This window comes from Glycine soja, chromosome 6 (genome assembly GCF_004193775.1).
Source record: "Glycine soja cultivar W05 chromosome 6, ASM419377v2, whole genome shotgun sequence".
Classification (NCBI taxonomy): domain Eukaryota; kingdom Viridiplantae; phylum Streptophyta; class Magnoliopsida; order Fabales; family Fabaceae; genus Glycine; species Glycine soja.
In genome coordinates this window covers 14,023,978-14,041,823 of record NC_041007.1, presented here as the reverse complement: position 1 = coordinate 14,041,823, position 17,846 = coordinate 14,023,978, and the positions used below count along the sequence as shown (strand labels likewise).

The 17,846-nt window shown below is 32.6% G+C and overlaps 2 protein-coding genes across 2 annotated transcripts; both read left to right on the top strand.

Annotated features, from left to right (window-relative positions):
• Nucleotides 1–3,887: 3,887 nt before the first annotated feature.
• On the top strand, nucleotides 3,888–7,474 carry LOC114416100 (putative disease resistance protein RGA3). Its single transcript, XM_028380977.1, has 2 exons — nucleotides 3,888–6,780; nucleotides 7,178–7,474. The coding sequence occupies exon 1, from the start codon at nucleotides 3,955–3,957 to the stop codon at nucleotides 6,583–6,585; it is 2,631 nt and encodes an 876-aa protein (XP_028236778.1). The 5' UTR covers nucleotides 3,888–3,954; the 3' UTR covers nucleotides 6,586–6,780; nucleotides 7,178–7,474.
• Nucleotides 7,475–9,182: 1,708 nt separating this feature from the next.
• On the top strand, nucleotides 9,183–17,688 carry LOC114416094 (RNA pseudouridine synthase 7). The gene is made up of 12 exons (XM_028380972.1): nucleotides 9,183–9,398; nucleotides 9,506–9,549; nucleotides 9,646–9,723; nucleotides 10,578–10,678; nucleotides 10,752–10,839; nucleotides 11,440–11,518; nucleotides 11,758–11,840; nucleotides 12,375–12,440; nucleotides 14,424–14,480; nucleotides 15,656–15,766; nucleotides 16,284–16,522; nucleotides 17,276–17,688. Exons 1-12 carry the CDS (start codon nucleotides 9,302–9,304, stop codon nucleotides 17,376–17,378), a joined length of 1,146 nt encoding a protein of 381 aa, XP_028236773.1. The 5' UTR covers nucleotides 9,183–9,301; the 3' UTR covers nucleotides 17,379–17,688.
• The last annotated feature ends 158 nt before the right edge of the window (nucleotides 17,689–17,846 follow it).

Genomic DNA, 17,846 nt, shown 5'->3' with positions numbered 1-17,846 from the left:
AAAAAATACTACATTTATGAAAATATCATTTTCCTTTAAGTATAAAAATATGTTTTAGAATTTTATTGTTTACACAGAATTTTAGAAGAGAAACTATTTTTATTTTACAAAACATTTCCTGGCTTACCTACATTGGTGCTTATCAAACATATATCTCTTTGGGTTTGGAAGGCCAACCAAGGAGAGTTGGTAAATACGACAAACAATTTACTATATTGAAAATGTAACATCCTATTTTTTTAAATAAATTAAAAAATAATAATAAATAAATAAATAAAATTTTAGAGAACGGTGAAGTTTTATAATTAAATAAATAAAAAAATAGTTATAATAAAATAATGGTTTAAGGGAATATATATATATATATATATATATATATATATATATATATATATATATATATATATATATATATATATATTTGATTTACTCATTTGTTAGGAGATAAAATAGAGTTTATTTTTATAAAATAATAAATAAATAAATAGAGTAAATAATAAGTTATAAGTACCCTAGGTATAAATAACATGTTAGGTCGGTTTTCAGACTGACTCTTCAGCCTTCTCTTTTTCTCAATTTCTTTTTTTTTTTTTCTTCCTCTCAAAATTCTCTTTTTTCCCATAGACCACTAAATATGTTTCAGAAAAATAATGATTTTGGACTCATTCAGCGTTGGATGGTCGTGAAATTTAAGCACCAGCTTCGCAACAAAATTATAAGAATTCTCACCATTGGGAATTTTGAAATCATGTCTGAGCTGAGAGAAATACCCTTCGCATCGTAGCCTTTAATTTTCCTACAGAAACTCAAAACTGTCTTAGTAAAACTATGATCCCAGATTTATTAACCATTGGATTGTCGTCCAATTTTGATATGTTGTTAGAGATTCAACTCCTCACACCTTCACCGTTGGGATTAGCAAGATAATAAGCATCAAGAGAGGAAACAGAATCGAATGAAAATAGTACAAAATAGAGACTTCAATCTCTTCTCTTTCTCTTTAGCATTTGGGAACCCTATCAGAGCAATCAAAGGAAAAAGAATTGAGGAATCTCAAGAAATTGATAGAGATGCCACTATTGTTGTTGGAAGACATGTGAGCCCACTTAGAGATAAAGGATGAATTATTCACAATTGAGAATTAGTGATAACATGTGTATGGATACTTAGAGGATTAAACTAAGGTTTATTTTGGGGTGTTTATTTAAATTTTAATTTTTACTTTACAATTATAAATACAATATTACTGTCTTTACGTACCAATTGATGTTCTGATAAGAATTAATTGATAAACTTGGGTGCTCTTATGTTTTTGCATTTTGACCCATGATTTTAATATAATTGTGTGAAATTATTTAAGGAATTTTACTGTCTATGTTGTGATAAACCTTTTGTATAAATTATTATATTAAGATTATGAAATGGTGATTCAAATTATGAATATGTGATAAATTGAACCTGTGATAAATGGTGAAATAAATGTGTATTGAGATATGTGTATTGAGTTGTGAGCTATGAACTATGCAATCACACAATTGTAAGACCCTTTAAGGACAACGAGTATTGTGATGAGATCTACTATGGGAACCTGACGGATTAAAATGATTTTGAAAACAATTGAGTAATTGTATGCATTGCATAGTTCATAGGTAAAGTGTATATGATTCATGAGGTGTGATAACGTGTAAAATTGAGATTATACCATTGTGATTGAGATCGAGTGTATATGATAAATTAAGTATGTATATGATTGAGATATATATGTGCATTGAGATGTTGTGTGCATTGAGTTCTGAACTATGAATTGTACAATCACACGATCATAAGTCCCTTTAAGGGCGATGAGTTAATGCTAAGTCCCTTTAAGGGCGACGAGTTAATGTTAAGTCCCTTTAAGGACAACGAATTAATGTTAAGACCCTTTAAGGGCAATGAGATAAATTATTTTGAGAACAATTGAGGAGTCGTGTGTTTTGTACAATTCATAGATAGAGTTTGTGTGCTAAAATGTTTTATGGGTTGGATCTGAATTAAGAGGGAGAGGCCCTGACGGACTCTTTGGAGTGTAAGCCTTGGGGGTCACCCGGTTTGAGTGCTCCTTTAAGTCTATGTTGATCCCATATGGTTGAAGCATTCTCGCAAAATACTGTAACCCTGACTGATCTCCCTATGATATTACCTAGTGAGAGTGACTTGACTTGCTAGTGTGTGGTTTGTCTTGTCATGTACTCCTAAGCGCCTGACGAGGTTTTTCACTAACATGGTATCACATTGCATATAGGATTGAGTCTTAGTGTATATGTTGCATAATGTTTGTGTATTGATCGATATTGAATGACTTGGTGATATTGTGAGTTGATCTTTAAGTACGTGAATGTTGTGAAAATGAATGAGACGTGTTGTGTTATGATGTGATGTTGGGTGACAAAGTGGTGAAATGATGTGAGTTATGTTTAAGTAAGTTATATCTCATTTATATGATATGTATATCTAGTTGTCTTGTTTCTCTATTAGTTAGGAATGTGATAACTCACTCCCAGTGTGCTATTTGTGTTTGGATCCTGTGATGATCTTGAACCTTGTGTTTGGATCCTGTGATGATCTCGAACCTTGTGTTTGTGAGAGTAGATGAATAAGTGGATGACTATGAAGAACCTAATGCTAGAGGACATGTTATAAGTTCTATATTAATTGTATGAAATTTTAGACGACCTTGTTTTGAGTCAAAGTGAATTTATTATTTATTTGGACAAGTTTTATTATGATGTTAGAAAGGTGAATGTCAATCTTTTACCCTTTTAAAAGACTTGTATTTAAATGTCTTTTGAAAAAATTTAATTAAGTTTGATTTCTTATTTATTTTATTATTAGTACATATATGTATGAGGTAGAGGGTGTCACAAAAAGTGGACAGGAGGAAGGGGATATTTGATAGTCGTGTTTCCATTTTTTATAGGAAAAAAAACATATAAATGAGAAACAAATCACATAAGAAGTGTCAAAGTTTGGTCAAACAGATACAAGAGAACATATAAAGAAACGTTAATGCGTATTGTCTTAAAAAATATATTTCAAACATTTTTTTATGAAATGTTACTCAATTGTGAATTTTTATTAATTAAAAACAATAATATTGAAGATAAGATCGAGGCATCGGTCGGTTATAACAATAAAATTTTAATAACATTTATCATTGATAATTGATTATGTTTATTTTCACATTTGGACAAAATACATTGAATGAATAATACATGTGATGATTAATTTTTATTGGAGAATTTGTTGGACACCTTTTGTGGAACTTTCTTTCAACTATATTTTTTTTTATTTGTACAAATCCAAAATCTTACTTAAGAGGATAAGTTGAATACCACTCAAACCAATAACCTTTTAGTATTTTTTTATGATTTTACATATTTCAAGACAAATATTCTTAATAAACATCATTCAAATGTTATAACATTAGATAAAAAAGGAAACAATTATCACATTCTTTGACATATGTATATGCCTATTTTCATAGTTAAATAAAAAATTTAAATCCAAAAAAGAAATACTCATGCTTTACACTAATAAATTTCAATAGATTTGATATTTTCTTAAGACAAATTCTATTGAATTAAAAGTATAAGCAACCATCTTCTTCTATTTTAATATGATAATATTTAATATGTTATTAAATATTTTTAAAATTTATATATATACTAAATACTAATATAATTTAAACAACCTGCATAGCACGAGTTTAAAATGTAATTAATTTTTATTTGTAGATTAAAAAATGTAATTCCATGTCGGAAAAGATTAGTGAAGAGTGAAGACCAGGTGATCGTATTGATGGACCGTACAAGATTTTATGAAGGTGTGTATGTCGTGTGTCAGGGAGAACCAATCGTCACACATTCACACCAAAAACTTAAATCCTAAGTCCGTTTCTCTTTTTTCCCAAAGAACATGGCCGAAATTTATGTCTCCAATATTTCTGCATCACTGTTAGGGAAGCTTGCTTCTCACGTTTATGAAGAAGCTTCTCGGGCCTATGTTGTGTATGAGGATCTGCAAGGGATCAAAGACCCTTTGTCAATTGTCAATGGTGTACTATTGGGTGCTGAGGAGAAGAAGGAGCAAAGGCAAGGGCTTCGCGAATGGCTGAGGCAGATTCAAAACGTCTGCTACGATGCTGAAGATGTGTTGGATGAATTTGAGTGCCTAAAATTGCGAAAGCAAGTTGTCAAAGCTTCAGGCAGCACCAGCATGAAGGTAGGACACTTCTTTTCTTCGTTAAATCCTCTTGTTTTCCGTCTTAGGGTGACTCGTCGAATCAAAGATGTTAGGGAGAGATTGGATAAGATAGCAGCTGATGGAAACAAGTTTGGTCTTGAGAGGATTGGTGGTGATCATAGACTTGTGCCTAGGAGAGAAATGACTCATTCCCATGTTGATGCTTCAGGGGTGATAGGAAGGGGAAATGATAGGGAAGAAATTATCAAGCTTTTGATGCAATCTCACCCTCATGGTGATGGTGATGGAGATAAAAGTCTTTGTGTTATTCCCATAGTGGGCATTGGAGGCTTGGGGAAGACCACACTTGCAAAGTTGGTCTTCAATGATAAGAGGATGGATGAACTTTTCCAATTGAAGATGTGGGTGTGTGTTTCTGATGATTTTGACATTAGGCAGATGATTATTAAAATCATCAATTCTGCTGCTTATGCTTCAGCTCCAGCTATTGCTACCCAAGAAAACATTAGCAGCTTAGATATTGAGCAGCTACAAAGTCGTCTAAGATATAAGCTTTCGGGTCAGAAATTTTTACTAGTCTTAGATGATACGTGGAATGATGATCGGGCAAAATGGACAGAGTTGAAAGATTTAATAAAAGTTGGTGCCGCGGGAAGCAAAATCATAGTCACAACGCGAAGTAACTCAATTGCTTCAATGATTGGCACTGTTCCCTCATACATTTTAGAAGGTCTTTCCATTGAGAATTGTTTATCTCTGTTTGTCAAATGGGCATTTAAGGAAGGTGAAGAAAAAAAATATCCAAATCTAGTGGAGATCGGAAAAGAAATTGTGAAAAAATGCCAAGGGGTTCCATTAGCCGTTAGAACTCTAGGAAGTTCCTTGTTCTTAAATTTTGATTTAGAAAGGTGGGAATTTGTAAGAGACAATGAGATATGGAACTTACAACAAAAGAAGAATGATATTTCACCTGCCCTTAAGTTGAGCTATGATCAAATGCCGTCCTATTTGAGGCACTGTTTTGCGTTCTTTTCTCTTTATCCTAAAGATTTTGGCTTTACCGGTGCTCTTATTGCTAATCTTTGGGCAGCACTTGGATTGCTTCGATCTCCAGTTGGAAGTCAGAAGATGGAGAACATTGCAAGACAGTATGTAGATGAGTTACACTCAAGATCATTTCTTGAGGATTTTGTGGATTTAGGTCACTTTTACTATTTCAAAGTACATGATTTGGTACATGATCTTGCCCTGTATGTTTCAAAAGGAGAGCTTCTAGTGGTAAACTACCGGACACGAAACATACCTGAGCAAGTAAGGCATCTATCAGTTGTTGAAAATGATCCACTTAGCCATGTTGTGTTTCCCAAGTCCAGAAGGATGAGAACTATATTATTTCCCATCTATGGAATGGGTGCTGAGAGTAAAAATCTTTTGGACACATGGATAAAGAGATACAAATACTTACGGGTTTTAGATTTAAGTGATTCCTCTGTTGAGACTCTACCTAATTCAATTGCTAAATTGCAGCATCTGCGAGCTCTTCATCTTACAAATAACTGCAAAATAAAAAGACTTCCTCATTCTATATGCAAACTCCAGAATTTGCAGTACTTGTCACTCAGAGGATGCATTGAACTTGAAACATTGCCTAAAGGATTAGGGATGTTAATCAGCCTTCGAAAATTGTATATAACCACGAAACAATCTATTCTCTCAGAGGATGATTTTGCAAGTTTGAGCAATCTTCAAACCTTGAGTTTTGAATATTGTGACAATTTGAAGTTTTTGTTCAGAGGGGCACAACTCCCTTACCTTGAAGTTTTGCTCATTCAATCATGTGGGAGCCTAGAGTCCTTACCTCTTCATATTCTCCCTAAACTAGAGGTTCTGTTTGTAATACGGTGTGAGATGCTAAATCTGTCGTTTAACTATGAAAGCCCAATGCCAAGATTCAGGATGAAGTTTCTGCATCTTGAGCATTGTTCAAGGCAACAGACATTGCCTCAATGGATTCAAGGAGCCGCTGACACTTTGCAGACATTGTTAATTTTACACTTTCCCAGTCTAGAGTTTCTTCCTGAGTGGCTGGCAACAATGACTCGTCTTAAGATACTCCATATTTTTAACTGTCCTCAACTGTTGTATCTTCCAAGTGACATGCTTGGCCTCACTGCCCTTGAAAGATTGATCATAGATGCTTGTCCTGAATTGTGTCGAAAATGTCACCCCCAATTTGGTGAGTACTGGTCCTTAATAGCTCACATCAAACACATTTCCATTGGAGAAACAAAAGCAAGGCAACGACTTTTCCGAATACAGTCCCAGCTGCGGTTGAGATTGTGATTAGTAAAACTTGAAATCTTGCACAGCCAAGGAGACCACAGTTTAAGACCTTACCATGTATGAAATCATCGACCCTGAAAGTTTAAATATTATTTTCTGGCTAAACTTTTCAATTCATTCAGAATATGTTTCGTATGGATCAAGATTCAAGAGGAGAAATCAACGGTTCACCGGTTTTAAAGCCATTCTTATTAGGTATTTGCATTTCTAACCTTGGTCTCTTGAATATTTCAAACTCTTATTAGGTAGTTTGGGAAAGAAAAAACATTATTATTTTTACTTGTATTTGTAGTTGTACTATGCCTATCAATTGCTTGTTACTTACTAGAAATTACTCCGGATATCTTACTCAGCTTGCTTGATAATAAGGTTTGAAATGATTCATGTTCTGAAGTTATTTCATAATTGCTTGCTTGAAAATAAGAAAGTTTTGTCATATGATATTATTATCCATTACGTTTTGATTGATCTTTTCCTTTGGTCCACATCTCAGTTTACTTAAAAGTCTTTACATTTTCTTTTTTATGTAATTTGAAATTATCCATATTTTGACATTGTATTAAAGAATGTTGCCACGTGAATTAAAATGTAGGTATCATGACTCATGAGAATTGTATGCCAAGAAGTTTTATGACTCAAAGTCCGAAATGTGTCGTATAGATTCTTGGTAATTTGCTAGAATCATAGGTTTGGTGCCTTGCCATATCTGGCCTAGGTACTTTTTGTTTATTTATTTGCATAGTAATAATTAAGTTAGATGGTTTGTTCTGAATGTCTGTTCAAAATACAGATAAATGCTACTGGATCATGCTATTTTATGACTCAATATGGGTTTATACATATACAACTGTAACTATAAATGTTTAGTAATGGTACACTTTCTTTCTGAGATTGTTTCTGCTAGCGTTTTGTTTTTTCATTCCAAAATCTTCACAAGAATGTTTGAGTTAAATCCTTTGCTGTTTGCAGATTCTCCGAGTTCATGTTCTTGTAATTTGTTTTCTGTCTTCTTTTTTTTCTTTTCGTTTTGCTGTTTCTTTAGTTGGGTTTGGACAATAGGGTATCTGGCTTGTATTGTTGAGGAGAGCGGAAATCGCGTAGATGAAAAATGAAAAATGGGATTGAAAACGGCATAGACGATGATTCAAAGTTATGAATGACCAATTTTACATGGTTAAAATTTAACTGATTTAAAAGCTTTCAACATTCTACATTGGCATGATCAACATCTTTTAATTTGTTTTTTTTAAGCATCTTTTAAGTTTTAACTAATGTTAAATGTGCTTCCTTCATAGTGGGGGGGATGGGGTTGGGACTTGCAAAAATGACGATGCTATCAGTATCATAGCTTCTCTCTGTTTCGAATAACTCACATTATTTTTTTTATTGAATATGTAAGTTTCAGAAAATGTAACGACTTTTGTTTGTAGTCATTGTATATTTTTTTTTTATGATTTGTTACCTAGTCATTACTTATTTTGGTCCTCATCTTGACTGTAGAAACTAAAAATAGAAATCACTATATTTTGCAACGACAATAACTTATGAAAATAGCTTATGATATGTCCATAATTTGTTTTTGGGATATTTGAATAAGATTTTAATAACTTATGAAGGGAAAGATTATTTCTAGAGATTTCAGCAATATTTGGCTAAAAAAAATTATTTGCAAAATAAGTTATGTGTGTTTGGAACAACAATTAAAATTTGTAAAAAGCCTTTTTTCTTTTGAAAAATATATTTTTTTCTCGAATCTAAATTTGTAGCTTATGATTATTTTTCAAGAACTTTTTTTTTATTTTAACTCTCAAAAGCTTATGATTTTTTTTGTTTCATCCATACAAAATTAATTATCTTAAAATCACTTTTCAACAAATTTACTCTAATTTTGATGATGATAATAATAATAATAACAAATTATACATATAATTGATTATTTAAATAATATAAATTTTGTAATGGTCTCAAACACACTCATATGAAAATAATTTAATTTTGTTTTTCTCTTCTACCACAAAAACAAATTTAACATGAGTACTTATATGATGTGCACTTATTTAAGGGTTTCTACTGCTATCTCTTCCGTGGTCGCCGATGGCGAAATTCATGCTGGAGAAAAACAACTTGAAAGTGGTGGTGCGATGATCTGTTGCTTCTTGTATTTTTTAGTTGTATTTTGTTGCAGGTTTTGGTGATGGACTTTTGGAGTAGACAGTGGTGTTGGGTTTATGATGAGGAAGCTAAACATTTTGTGGTAATTTTAAATCGGCAGAAAACAATTTATAAGCTATATGCCTTCAGTGAAACAATTATTGACAATCCTAAAAATGGCATTTTGGATTTTTTTAACGTATGATGTTAGCTCTATTTAAAAAAAAATCATTTTGACTCTGTTTAAAAATACTTAAATATTTTTTTTTATGTAATTTAGTAATATTTTATTCTTATATATATATATTTTAGTCCTTATAAATTATATTTATTTGTTTAAAATATTTTAAATAACGCTTTTTTTTTTTTTACTTTTGAAAGTGTTATATCCATACTAATCGGGTATCATACTCCCAAGTTAAAACGACAGAACATGCAAACGCGTTCCCAATCCCAAAAAACGACGTCGTTTAATATACTGGCCACAGCGACTCTGTGAAGACTGTCGTTTTGGCAGCCACTACCTTGGAAATTGCTGCAATCTTATTGGATTGAAAGCGGGAAGATGAAGAGAAAGAGAGAAGGCAAAGAGGGCATGGATAATATCGTGTGGCAGACTCCAGCGAATCCCCCGCACCCTAACGATTACGTCTTTCGAAACGGTAACATCCATTATCGTTAATCGTAGATGTTCCTCACATTCCAGTGATAATGTCGTACCGTGAAAATGTAACCACTGTTTTATTTTCGCTTTTTGGAATTTGTGCAGGGATTCGATACGTTAGACCATACTACTTCGAATTCATCGCTCATGTTAGTTAATTTTTTATTTTTATTTTAAATTCTCTCTTCTACATGTGATGTAAAAACTCTGATTAAACCCTAGAAACGGTCAATTTGTTGTTGAAGGTTAAAAATCGGTGGGCAGGGAAAACCATTGTGGATTTGTTCGCTGAGGAATTCAAAGGTCGACCTTATGAGTATTATGTAAGAATCACGCCTATTCATTTGTTTGATTGCTTTTCGAATTGTAAGCTTCGGTCATTTTTAAGTGATTAAAAGTCTAGAACCCTGAAGTAGTCATTCTCTGTTTCATTAGTTAAATGAAATTCTATCCATAATCAAAATAGAACCTTTCATAGTTCATAATCTCAACAAAAAGTCACATTAAGGTAGTGTAAGTTGCTAATTGTTATGGTTCCTAGATGGGTTTGGTACCCTTTGTGAGCTATGAAACACGGACACCTCTCTTGTTGGAAGGGTGGCTGTGTCGGATACGTTTCAGACACCGACACACCCATATACTTCTTATTAGGTGTCTAATTTGAAATTTTTTTTTATTGGCTTGAACACTTAAGCTGTCACTTTCACACAACTCATACACTTGAAATAACATAGAAGGTGGCTTAAAAAGATGAATATACCATCAATTTAGATATTTTGTTATTTTTGTTATATGTTACTCATATTTTATTTAATTAGAGTCTCTCTCTTTGTGTGTGTGTGTGTGTATGCGGTGTCTATGTGTCCTAGATTTTAGACATTAGTCTGTCAAAGTGCCCATGTCAGAGTCCATGCTTCATAGTTTGAGTCGTCAATAATTTATTGAATATTATCACCAACCAATTAAATGCACTGCGGGTACTGTACCTATAAGCAAAGGATGGGTACCAGAGTAATGTCCTGTGATGGTTATTATTATTATTTGCAATAGATGGTTTTAACACTTTTTTAAACAAATGCCATCACTGACTTACACCTCTTTCTTGTTGAGTTGAGCTCTGTGAACTTGATGTTGGCCCAGAGTTTAGTTAATTGATGGTTTATGTTTAACATTGTAGGTTAGTGCAGTGAAATGTGGAAGGATTCAAGTGGATGGTGAGATGGTACCGGTTTCATACATAGTTAAATCATCTCAAAAGATAAGCCATTTCTTACACAGGTTTGCTTTTAAACTCTATGCTTCCATTTTAAGGATTTGGTAAACCTTGCAACTGATGCCTCTGAGGTTTCAGGCATGAACCACCTGTGATGGCTTGTGAGGTTCCTGTTCTTCAAAAAGATATTGATGTGCTAACTGTTTGTAAGCCAGCATCTGTCCCTGTAAGTATGCATTAACAAGTGGACTAATGTAGTGCCTATGTTAGAAAGCTTTCATGTTAAGTGGCTAACAAAGTGCCTGACAGGATAGGTCATAGGGATGGTATTGCTTTGTTAATTGCTACCACATCACAGACCAACTATCCTAAAAGCTTATTAGGTGAAGACACATAAATGGTTTTATATTAGATTTCTTACAACTCATCCTCATCCTCATTTCTAGCTGTTTCATAAATTTTATTTTTGACATGATGTGAACAGTGAACTATATTTGCTATTCATAATATGCTTTCTTCTGAATTTGTACTACCAATATAAATTCTTGTCTGGACCTTCTATGGATATGTAATTTTGGACTGGGTTCTCAATTAATGTAGCATCTGCGGAAGTAGAAGACTATAATCATAATTCTAATTGTTTGTTTGTTAAACTCAATGATATTAATCACTGATGCTTTTATGTCATTTAAATTATTTTCTTCAGTTCTATGAAAAGAAGTCCTTAATTTTAAATGAATTTTCTATTAAATACCTAACTAATGGTGATATATTAATGATAGTTTGCTCTAAATTTCATATATGCTAAAGCTGTGAATTTTAGTAGGTGCACCCATGTGGTCAATATCGTAAGAACACTGTTGTTGGCATTCTTCAAGCTGAGCATGGGCTGACCCCTCTATTTCGTATCCAAAAATGCCTTTTGGAAATACATTCTGTAATCATCATAAAAATTAATGTCATATGCTGATAAAGTTTACAATTTCCAATTAGCATAAAATATAGCTTCTCTCTTGCCCTTGATATTTTTGCATACCCTTATCTCAGTCTCACAGTCTATCCATTTTATACTTCCATTTGTCCTTTATCTCTCAAAGTTTATCCATTTTGTATTTGCATTTTTACCTTGACACGAACATCTCAGCTGTTCATCGACTGGATCGCCTTGTCTCAGGACTTCTTATTTTGGCCAGAAATGCTGCAAAAGCTGACATTTTTAGGCAACAGGTGACTTTAGGAAGGGATATTCCTTTTGCTCTTCACTCTTTTATTTTCTTATAATATTTAATCTTTAATATTAAATAAAGGTGAATCTGTTTGATTGTAAAATTTAAATGACATATCTAATGAGCAAGTTTGTTCATTACTTCATTTTTGCTTAAGCCTTTGAGCTGTGTAGCTCATTGACATCTTAAATATAAATATTTTTTAATAAAGTAATTTTTTTAACTAAATAAAGGAGGTTTCATTGTTTGTTTAATTATAATATTGTGACTGAAAAGTTTCACAAAAAAAATAAAAAATGAGGTATATTCAGTTGGTACTATTCAGTATTATTTACTCATTACTATGAATTTATTAAAGATAATTTATTTGCCTTCTTTTGGCACTTAAGTTCAATTTCTTGTTCCATGTTATCAATATCTTGACGTGCTTATAACAAGACAGAATTTATTTTGTTTGACATACAATGACTGTATGACTATACCTATTTATAGATTTTTTTTTATACATTGTAAATATAGAATTTGATTGTTACAGATAGAAGCCGGCTTAGTCCACAAACAGTATATAGCAAAAGTAGGTGGAGAATTTCCTGAGGATGAGGTATCTTTTATATGGTCTGGATAAGATATGTTACACATACCTATACTTAATATTTATTGCTCTTTCCTCCCATTTTGTTTGATGTTTAAGGTTTCAGCACATGAATTAAGAAATGGCATTAATATTTTACATTTTAATATTTTTAATTTTATAAAAATTATTATGCTATTTCCTAATATATCCCTCATCTTTCATATTAATTTGATTCTCATTTATATATATATATATATATTTATTTATTTTCTCACTCCATAATAAATGGTTAAAGATATAATAAGAAAGAAGTATTTAATGCTTCATTGATATTGTAAAATGATTTTCAAAATGGAACATGTTTTTTTTTTGTTGCTAAAACGTCAAATAAAATAGGACTGAGGGAGTATATTGAAGAAAATCCCTGCAATTATTTCATATATGAAAACAATATCAAATCATTAATTTTCTTCTTCTTTTGGTTAACATTGTTTGGTATTATTAGAGGGTGAACCTTGGTGCAACCATAAGGTTGCTGTCTTTTTACCTGGAGGTCACAAATTCAAATCTTGAAAATAGTCTCTCTGTATGTGGGGTTAAGGCTAACATGCATCTATTCTTCCCAAACTCTACCTAGTTGGAGCATTGTGTACTGAGTTGTCCTTTTTATAGTATGGCATTGTTAGGGCTATTTACTGACTATCTTTTCTTGGGCATCCTTAAGGGTTACATACTTACTTTGACATTTGAAGAACATAATGTGAAGTGTTCTTTTTGTAGCCAGTTCAGTATTTGGAATGGTAGGTTCATAATCACAAACTAAAGGAAAAGTAATTAAAAGCTTGAATTTAGCTTGCCAACATAAGTGACTAACAAAATTTGCACATTTTGAAGTTGTACTTCATTTGATTTTAAGATATTGTGGGCATGTTGGTTTCTATTCCTGCCTTTTGGGTTTCCGACATAGTTTTGCAAATTGCAATTCAAGAACAATTTTCAAGGAAGCAAAAGCTATATAATTTAACGGGACCCAAGTATTTTCACAACAATTTTAAAAAGAAAAATAAAATGTGTTGGGAATATTAGTTTGCAATCAATTTAGAGCAACTTGCTCAGTTTCAACCATAAATGCTTAAAAACATTTCAAATGGTAGAAACCATGGAGTGACATGATACCAGTGTATTATGGTTCATATTTCATAACAAGGTTTGCTTATAATCATAAGGATGATATATTTGCTACTCAACCAAGTTTCTCACACCTGTTTGCTTGGAGTAAGTGGTTACTTTGTGAATGTGTTGAGAAATCCTGTTATATACTATTGCACATAGAAACATCCTACATTAATATATAACTGTCATATTGACAAAACTGAGCAAGCAGTTGATCTTCTGAGTAGATCTGTTTCTTGGAGAAAGCAACTGATCACATATGGGATGTGTCTAGCCATGGGTCTAAATAGATTAGCTCTGTTTGAGATGCATAAATTACCCTCTTATAAGAAGCTTTGGTCACTTAGGTGTCAGAGTTTTAGATATGGGATGTGACTAAATAAGTGGATGCAGGTAACTGCAGTGTAGCATATGAAGAAGCAATGGTTTTGGCAAGCAAAGTTGTTTATTGTGAAATTGAGAAAAGCGGTGCAGTATTGCTGTTCATTATAAGATTACCATTGCTGGAAAGTGCTAATTCCAATATTGCCACCATGGGATTGGCTGTGCTGGAAATGTTATTTTTGAAAAGTATGAAACATACTTGGTTTGAGTTAAAGAAGTTGATGTTAACATTTGAGTTATTTTTCTAAATCTGAAAACAAGGAGCAACAACCAATTCCAAACAGGCCATGGTTAACTAAAATATCTGTCTGAGATGTCTAGTCATTTCTTTTTTGTATTTTGAGTGAACTTTCATATGCATAATATGTTGATTTTATCTATAAATAATTAAGTGCAATTCTGTCAGTTAAGATTGTGATAGTTTTCTCGTTTGACCAAGTTTTTACTTTTTAGGTAATTGTTGATGCCAATATAGACTATAATGCAAGAGAAGGAAGGAGCACAGCAGAGGTGTGGCCTTTGGTTCCTATTGTTATTGAGTTTTTGGGTGCATTTAGTTTGTATTTTGTATTCATTTTCAGTTAATATGTTTTCACTAATAATTATAAAAATGTCACTTTGTTGTCAACCCATTTCCTATATTGAATAATTTGCAAAGGAAAAACGATGAAAGCTTTTCTTCACCATTTCCTTTGCAAATTCTCAAAAGCAGGAACGAAGTGCTATATGTATAGTTGTAACTTATAATATTAGTGCATTGAAGGAAAGACACTTTTATGATGTAGCTATTTTTTAGAAGCTACTTTTTTTATCTTCTAAGAAAAATGCTTAAGCAACTTTTTTTTTTTGGATGATTTTGCATTTTTTTTGAAATATAGTCTATTTTTAAGCATTTAATTTTTTTCTCTATAACCTTCATCCAGTTGATTAACAACTATTTAGGACTGATATAGAAGCCTTCCTTCAAGTTCTTAAGCCATAAAATCAGCCATTTAATCAGTCAACACTTGTGCTCATTTAACTCATGTTACTCGTTTGGAAAAATCAGCTTTTCAACTTTAAATATGGCATAACTAAACTTCAGCTGAAATAAATTGTCAGATGCCTTTTAATATCATTGCCAAGAGTTTCACATACTTTTTGAGAGTGAGCCCTGACACAACAGTAAAGTTGTGCCTTGGTGTGATTGGTTGGTGACGTGCTCAAATCCGGAAGCAGCCCCTTTACATATATGCAAGGGGAAGGCTTTATACAGTAGCACTCCCCCATAACTTTACATATGAGAATTCCTGCCTTTTGGCACTGGGGTACATTAGTTTTTTATGCACAACATTGCATTTGTCACAGTTCAAAATATATATCTTGGAATCAGAGCAATAGGTTACAGAATTAAAGTTCATGGCAATTATATATTCCAACTTAACAAGGTTAGCATTATAAAAAACACAAATAGAACCAACACCTGGGTTCCTTTGTCTTTGCTAAATGATCCAACGTGTAAAACTTTAAGAGGCATGACAGCACTGCCAAAACAAGCCGACTTTGGTGATTATATTGGCTATTATAATTTTAAAATGTTTCAGTAGTAGCTGACATTGTAGGAAGAAAAAGGATGTTGATACTTTTGTACTTGATAAGTGAAAAGACCAGAAGTATCATGTGGGATAATGTCTTTGTTAATGAAGGTCAGAGGCTCTGCAAAGGGGAAGGCTGCCTCTACAAAATTTACCCGGATTAGTACTAATGGAACTCAAAGTATTGTTTTATGTGAACCAATCACTGGCCGTACTCATCAGGTAAGGAAAATGTTGGTCGTTTTGGATTGATTGTTTCTTGCCATTCAAAAATTCGGCTGCATATTTGAATATGATTTCTATTTTTATATATTTTTTTCGTTTGATGAAGAGAATGCTTTTGATCTTAATAGCATGCTACTTATATATCTGATATTTGGTTTAAACATTGCTATCTTGTGTAAGCCTCACTCCCTGCAGAAAAAATATTCTATTATCTCCATCTTCAATGTGTTGTTTTTTGAGGCTGAGATCTAGCATTAGATATTAATACCATGTGGTCTATTCACTGACACATGCTAGCATGGAAGTGATGTGTCACAACAGTCAGTGACCGCACATTTTTAAGTCACTCGCTAGCCATGCTGTCACTGTATAGGCAATACAGGAAATGGGATTAAAACCGCAGATTCAGTTGAAAATATTAAGTCAACTATGACCAAAGACTTCCTGCACTTTATCTTTGTCCAATTTATTATAATTTAGATATGGTGCTAACAGATACTCACCTCTGGTGTAGATACGCGTTCATTTACAGTATTCAGGGCACCCAATAGCCAATGACATGCTGTACATCTCAGAACAAACTGTTGATCGATCTGTTAAAGGGTTGAGTGCTGATAGATCAGCTCGCATTTCTGATGTTTCACTGACATCAAATTTTAATGAAAAAGTGCTCAATGAATGTGAAGAAAATTCCAATGGAGACTTTGGCATCGATCCCATGTGTACAAATTGTCCAAATTTGGCACCCAAAGGGTAAGTAACTCATTATCTTAGGAAACAAATTTGCTGCTTGTTTGTATTGTAAATTGTAAAAACACAAGATGCATGGATGACTTGAAGAAAGTTAAGAGTAGATTTTCTTCAAAATTTTTTTGCAGCTGTCTAAATTCTAAAGTAAAATGGGCTTCATAATTATTTGGTTTTTGACTTTTGAGGGTAGATCTTCTTGTGGTCAAGCCTTTTCATTATTGCATCACAGGTAACCATACTTAGAGAAAAATAAAACAGACCTTTATGATTCAATGCTGCATAAAAAATGTGACGGGATTTACAGTTTATCTGCTGTGATCTCTGGACATGAGGAAATTAGAATGAGGTTAAAAATTATTTAGCGAAGTAGGAGCTTAAAGTTGATGATAGTTGTTCATCTTTGCTTGCTTGTGTTCTTGTAGCAAAAAAGCTCTTTCTGTATGAATATGACATAGCAGATGCCATTGTTGATCTAAATAAATATTTATTATCTGTTTGGTGCAACAAATTGACCATTACGAGACATATTAGTTAAAGTACACTTATACTTGTGTCTTGATTTTGTTTTTGTGATTTTTCTTCGTATTTGTAATATGTGGAAACAGTGAGTTTTTTTTTTTTCATATATCAAACGTTCGGTGACTTGAAACATGTAATTTCTGAGGGTTCTTTTCTGTCTAGTAACTATCCTTGTGGTTTTAAGTCTCGGATAGCTTGACCACTAAATTTGCTTCTCTCGGGATTTAATAATTGCAGATATGATAGTGATGAAGAAGGTCTGTGGCTACATTGTATTCGTTACTCTGGACCTGGATGGACGTATGAGTGTCCATATCCTGATTGGGCAAAACTTGGCTAGACAACTTGATATATTTTTCATACGACATTTCAAACAAATATACAACGGCATGTTATCTTGAGATTAAAATTTGAGTTTTGATGGTTAGTGAAAGTTATTTAATCTTTTGCTATTATTCAGGGACACTGGATTGTAATGATCAATGATAACTATTATTGCTATTATTATTTGGTTCACTTAGGGGGGAAGGACGTAGAATAAACAACAGATGTATTCTATTGTAAGATGACTAAATATTTTGTTAGTGCATATGTACTTAACCTTTTTGGTGTTACTTATCAAACAATCTTGAATGCTTTGCATTTACCCACACTGTGAGTGGAACTTAGCCAAGTTTATCAAGTTAAGACGTATGTTTTAACGGCTGTCTGGACTCTCGAGTATGGACTGATTTCGAAAATTAGGTTGAGTGTTTTAATGATTATCTTTTATTTATTTGCATTTTGTGAAAATGGTCGTTACCTTTTT

Excerpts from the sequence above, each read along its gene's own strand:
- LOC114416100 (XM_028380977.1), top strand. The coding sequence starts at position 3,955 with ATGGCCGAAATTTATGTCTCCAATATTTCTGCATCACTGTTAGGGAAG.
- LOC114416094 (XM_028380972.1), top strand. The coding sequence starts at position 9,302 with ATGAAGAGAAAGAGAGAAGGCAAAGAGGGCATGGATAATATCGTGTGG. Across the intron at positions 15,767-16,283 it reads TCACTGGCCGTACTCATCAG|ATACGCGTTCATTTACAGTA; the intron begins GTAAGGAAAATG and ends CCTCTGGTGTAG. Across the intron at positions 16,523-17,275 it reads CCAAATTTGGCACCCAAAGG|ATATGATAGTGATGAAGAAG; the intron begins GTAAGTAACTCA and ends TAATAATTGCAG.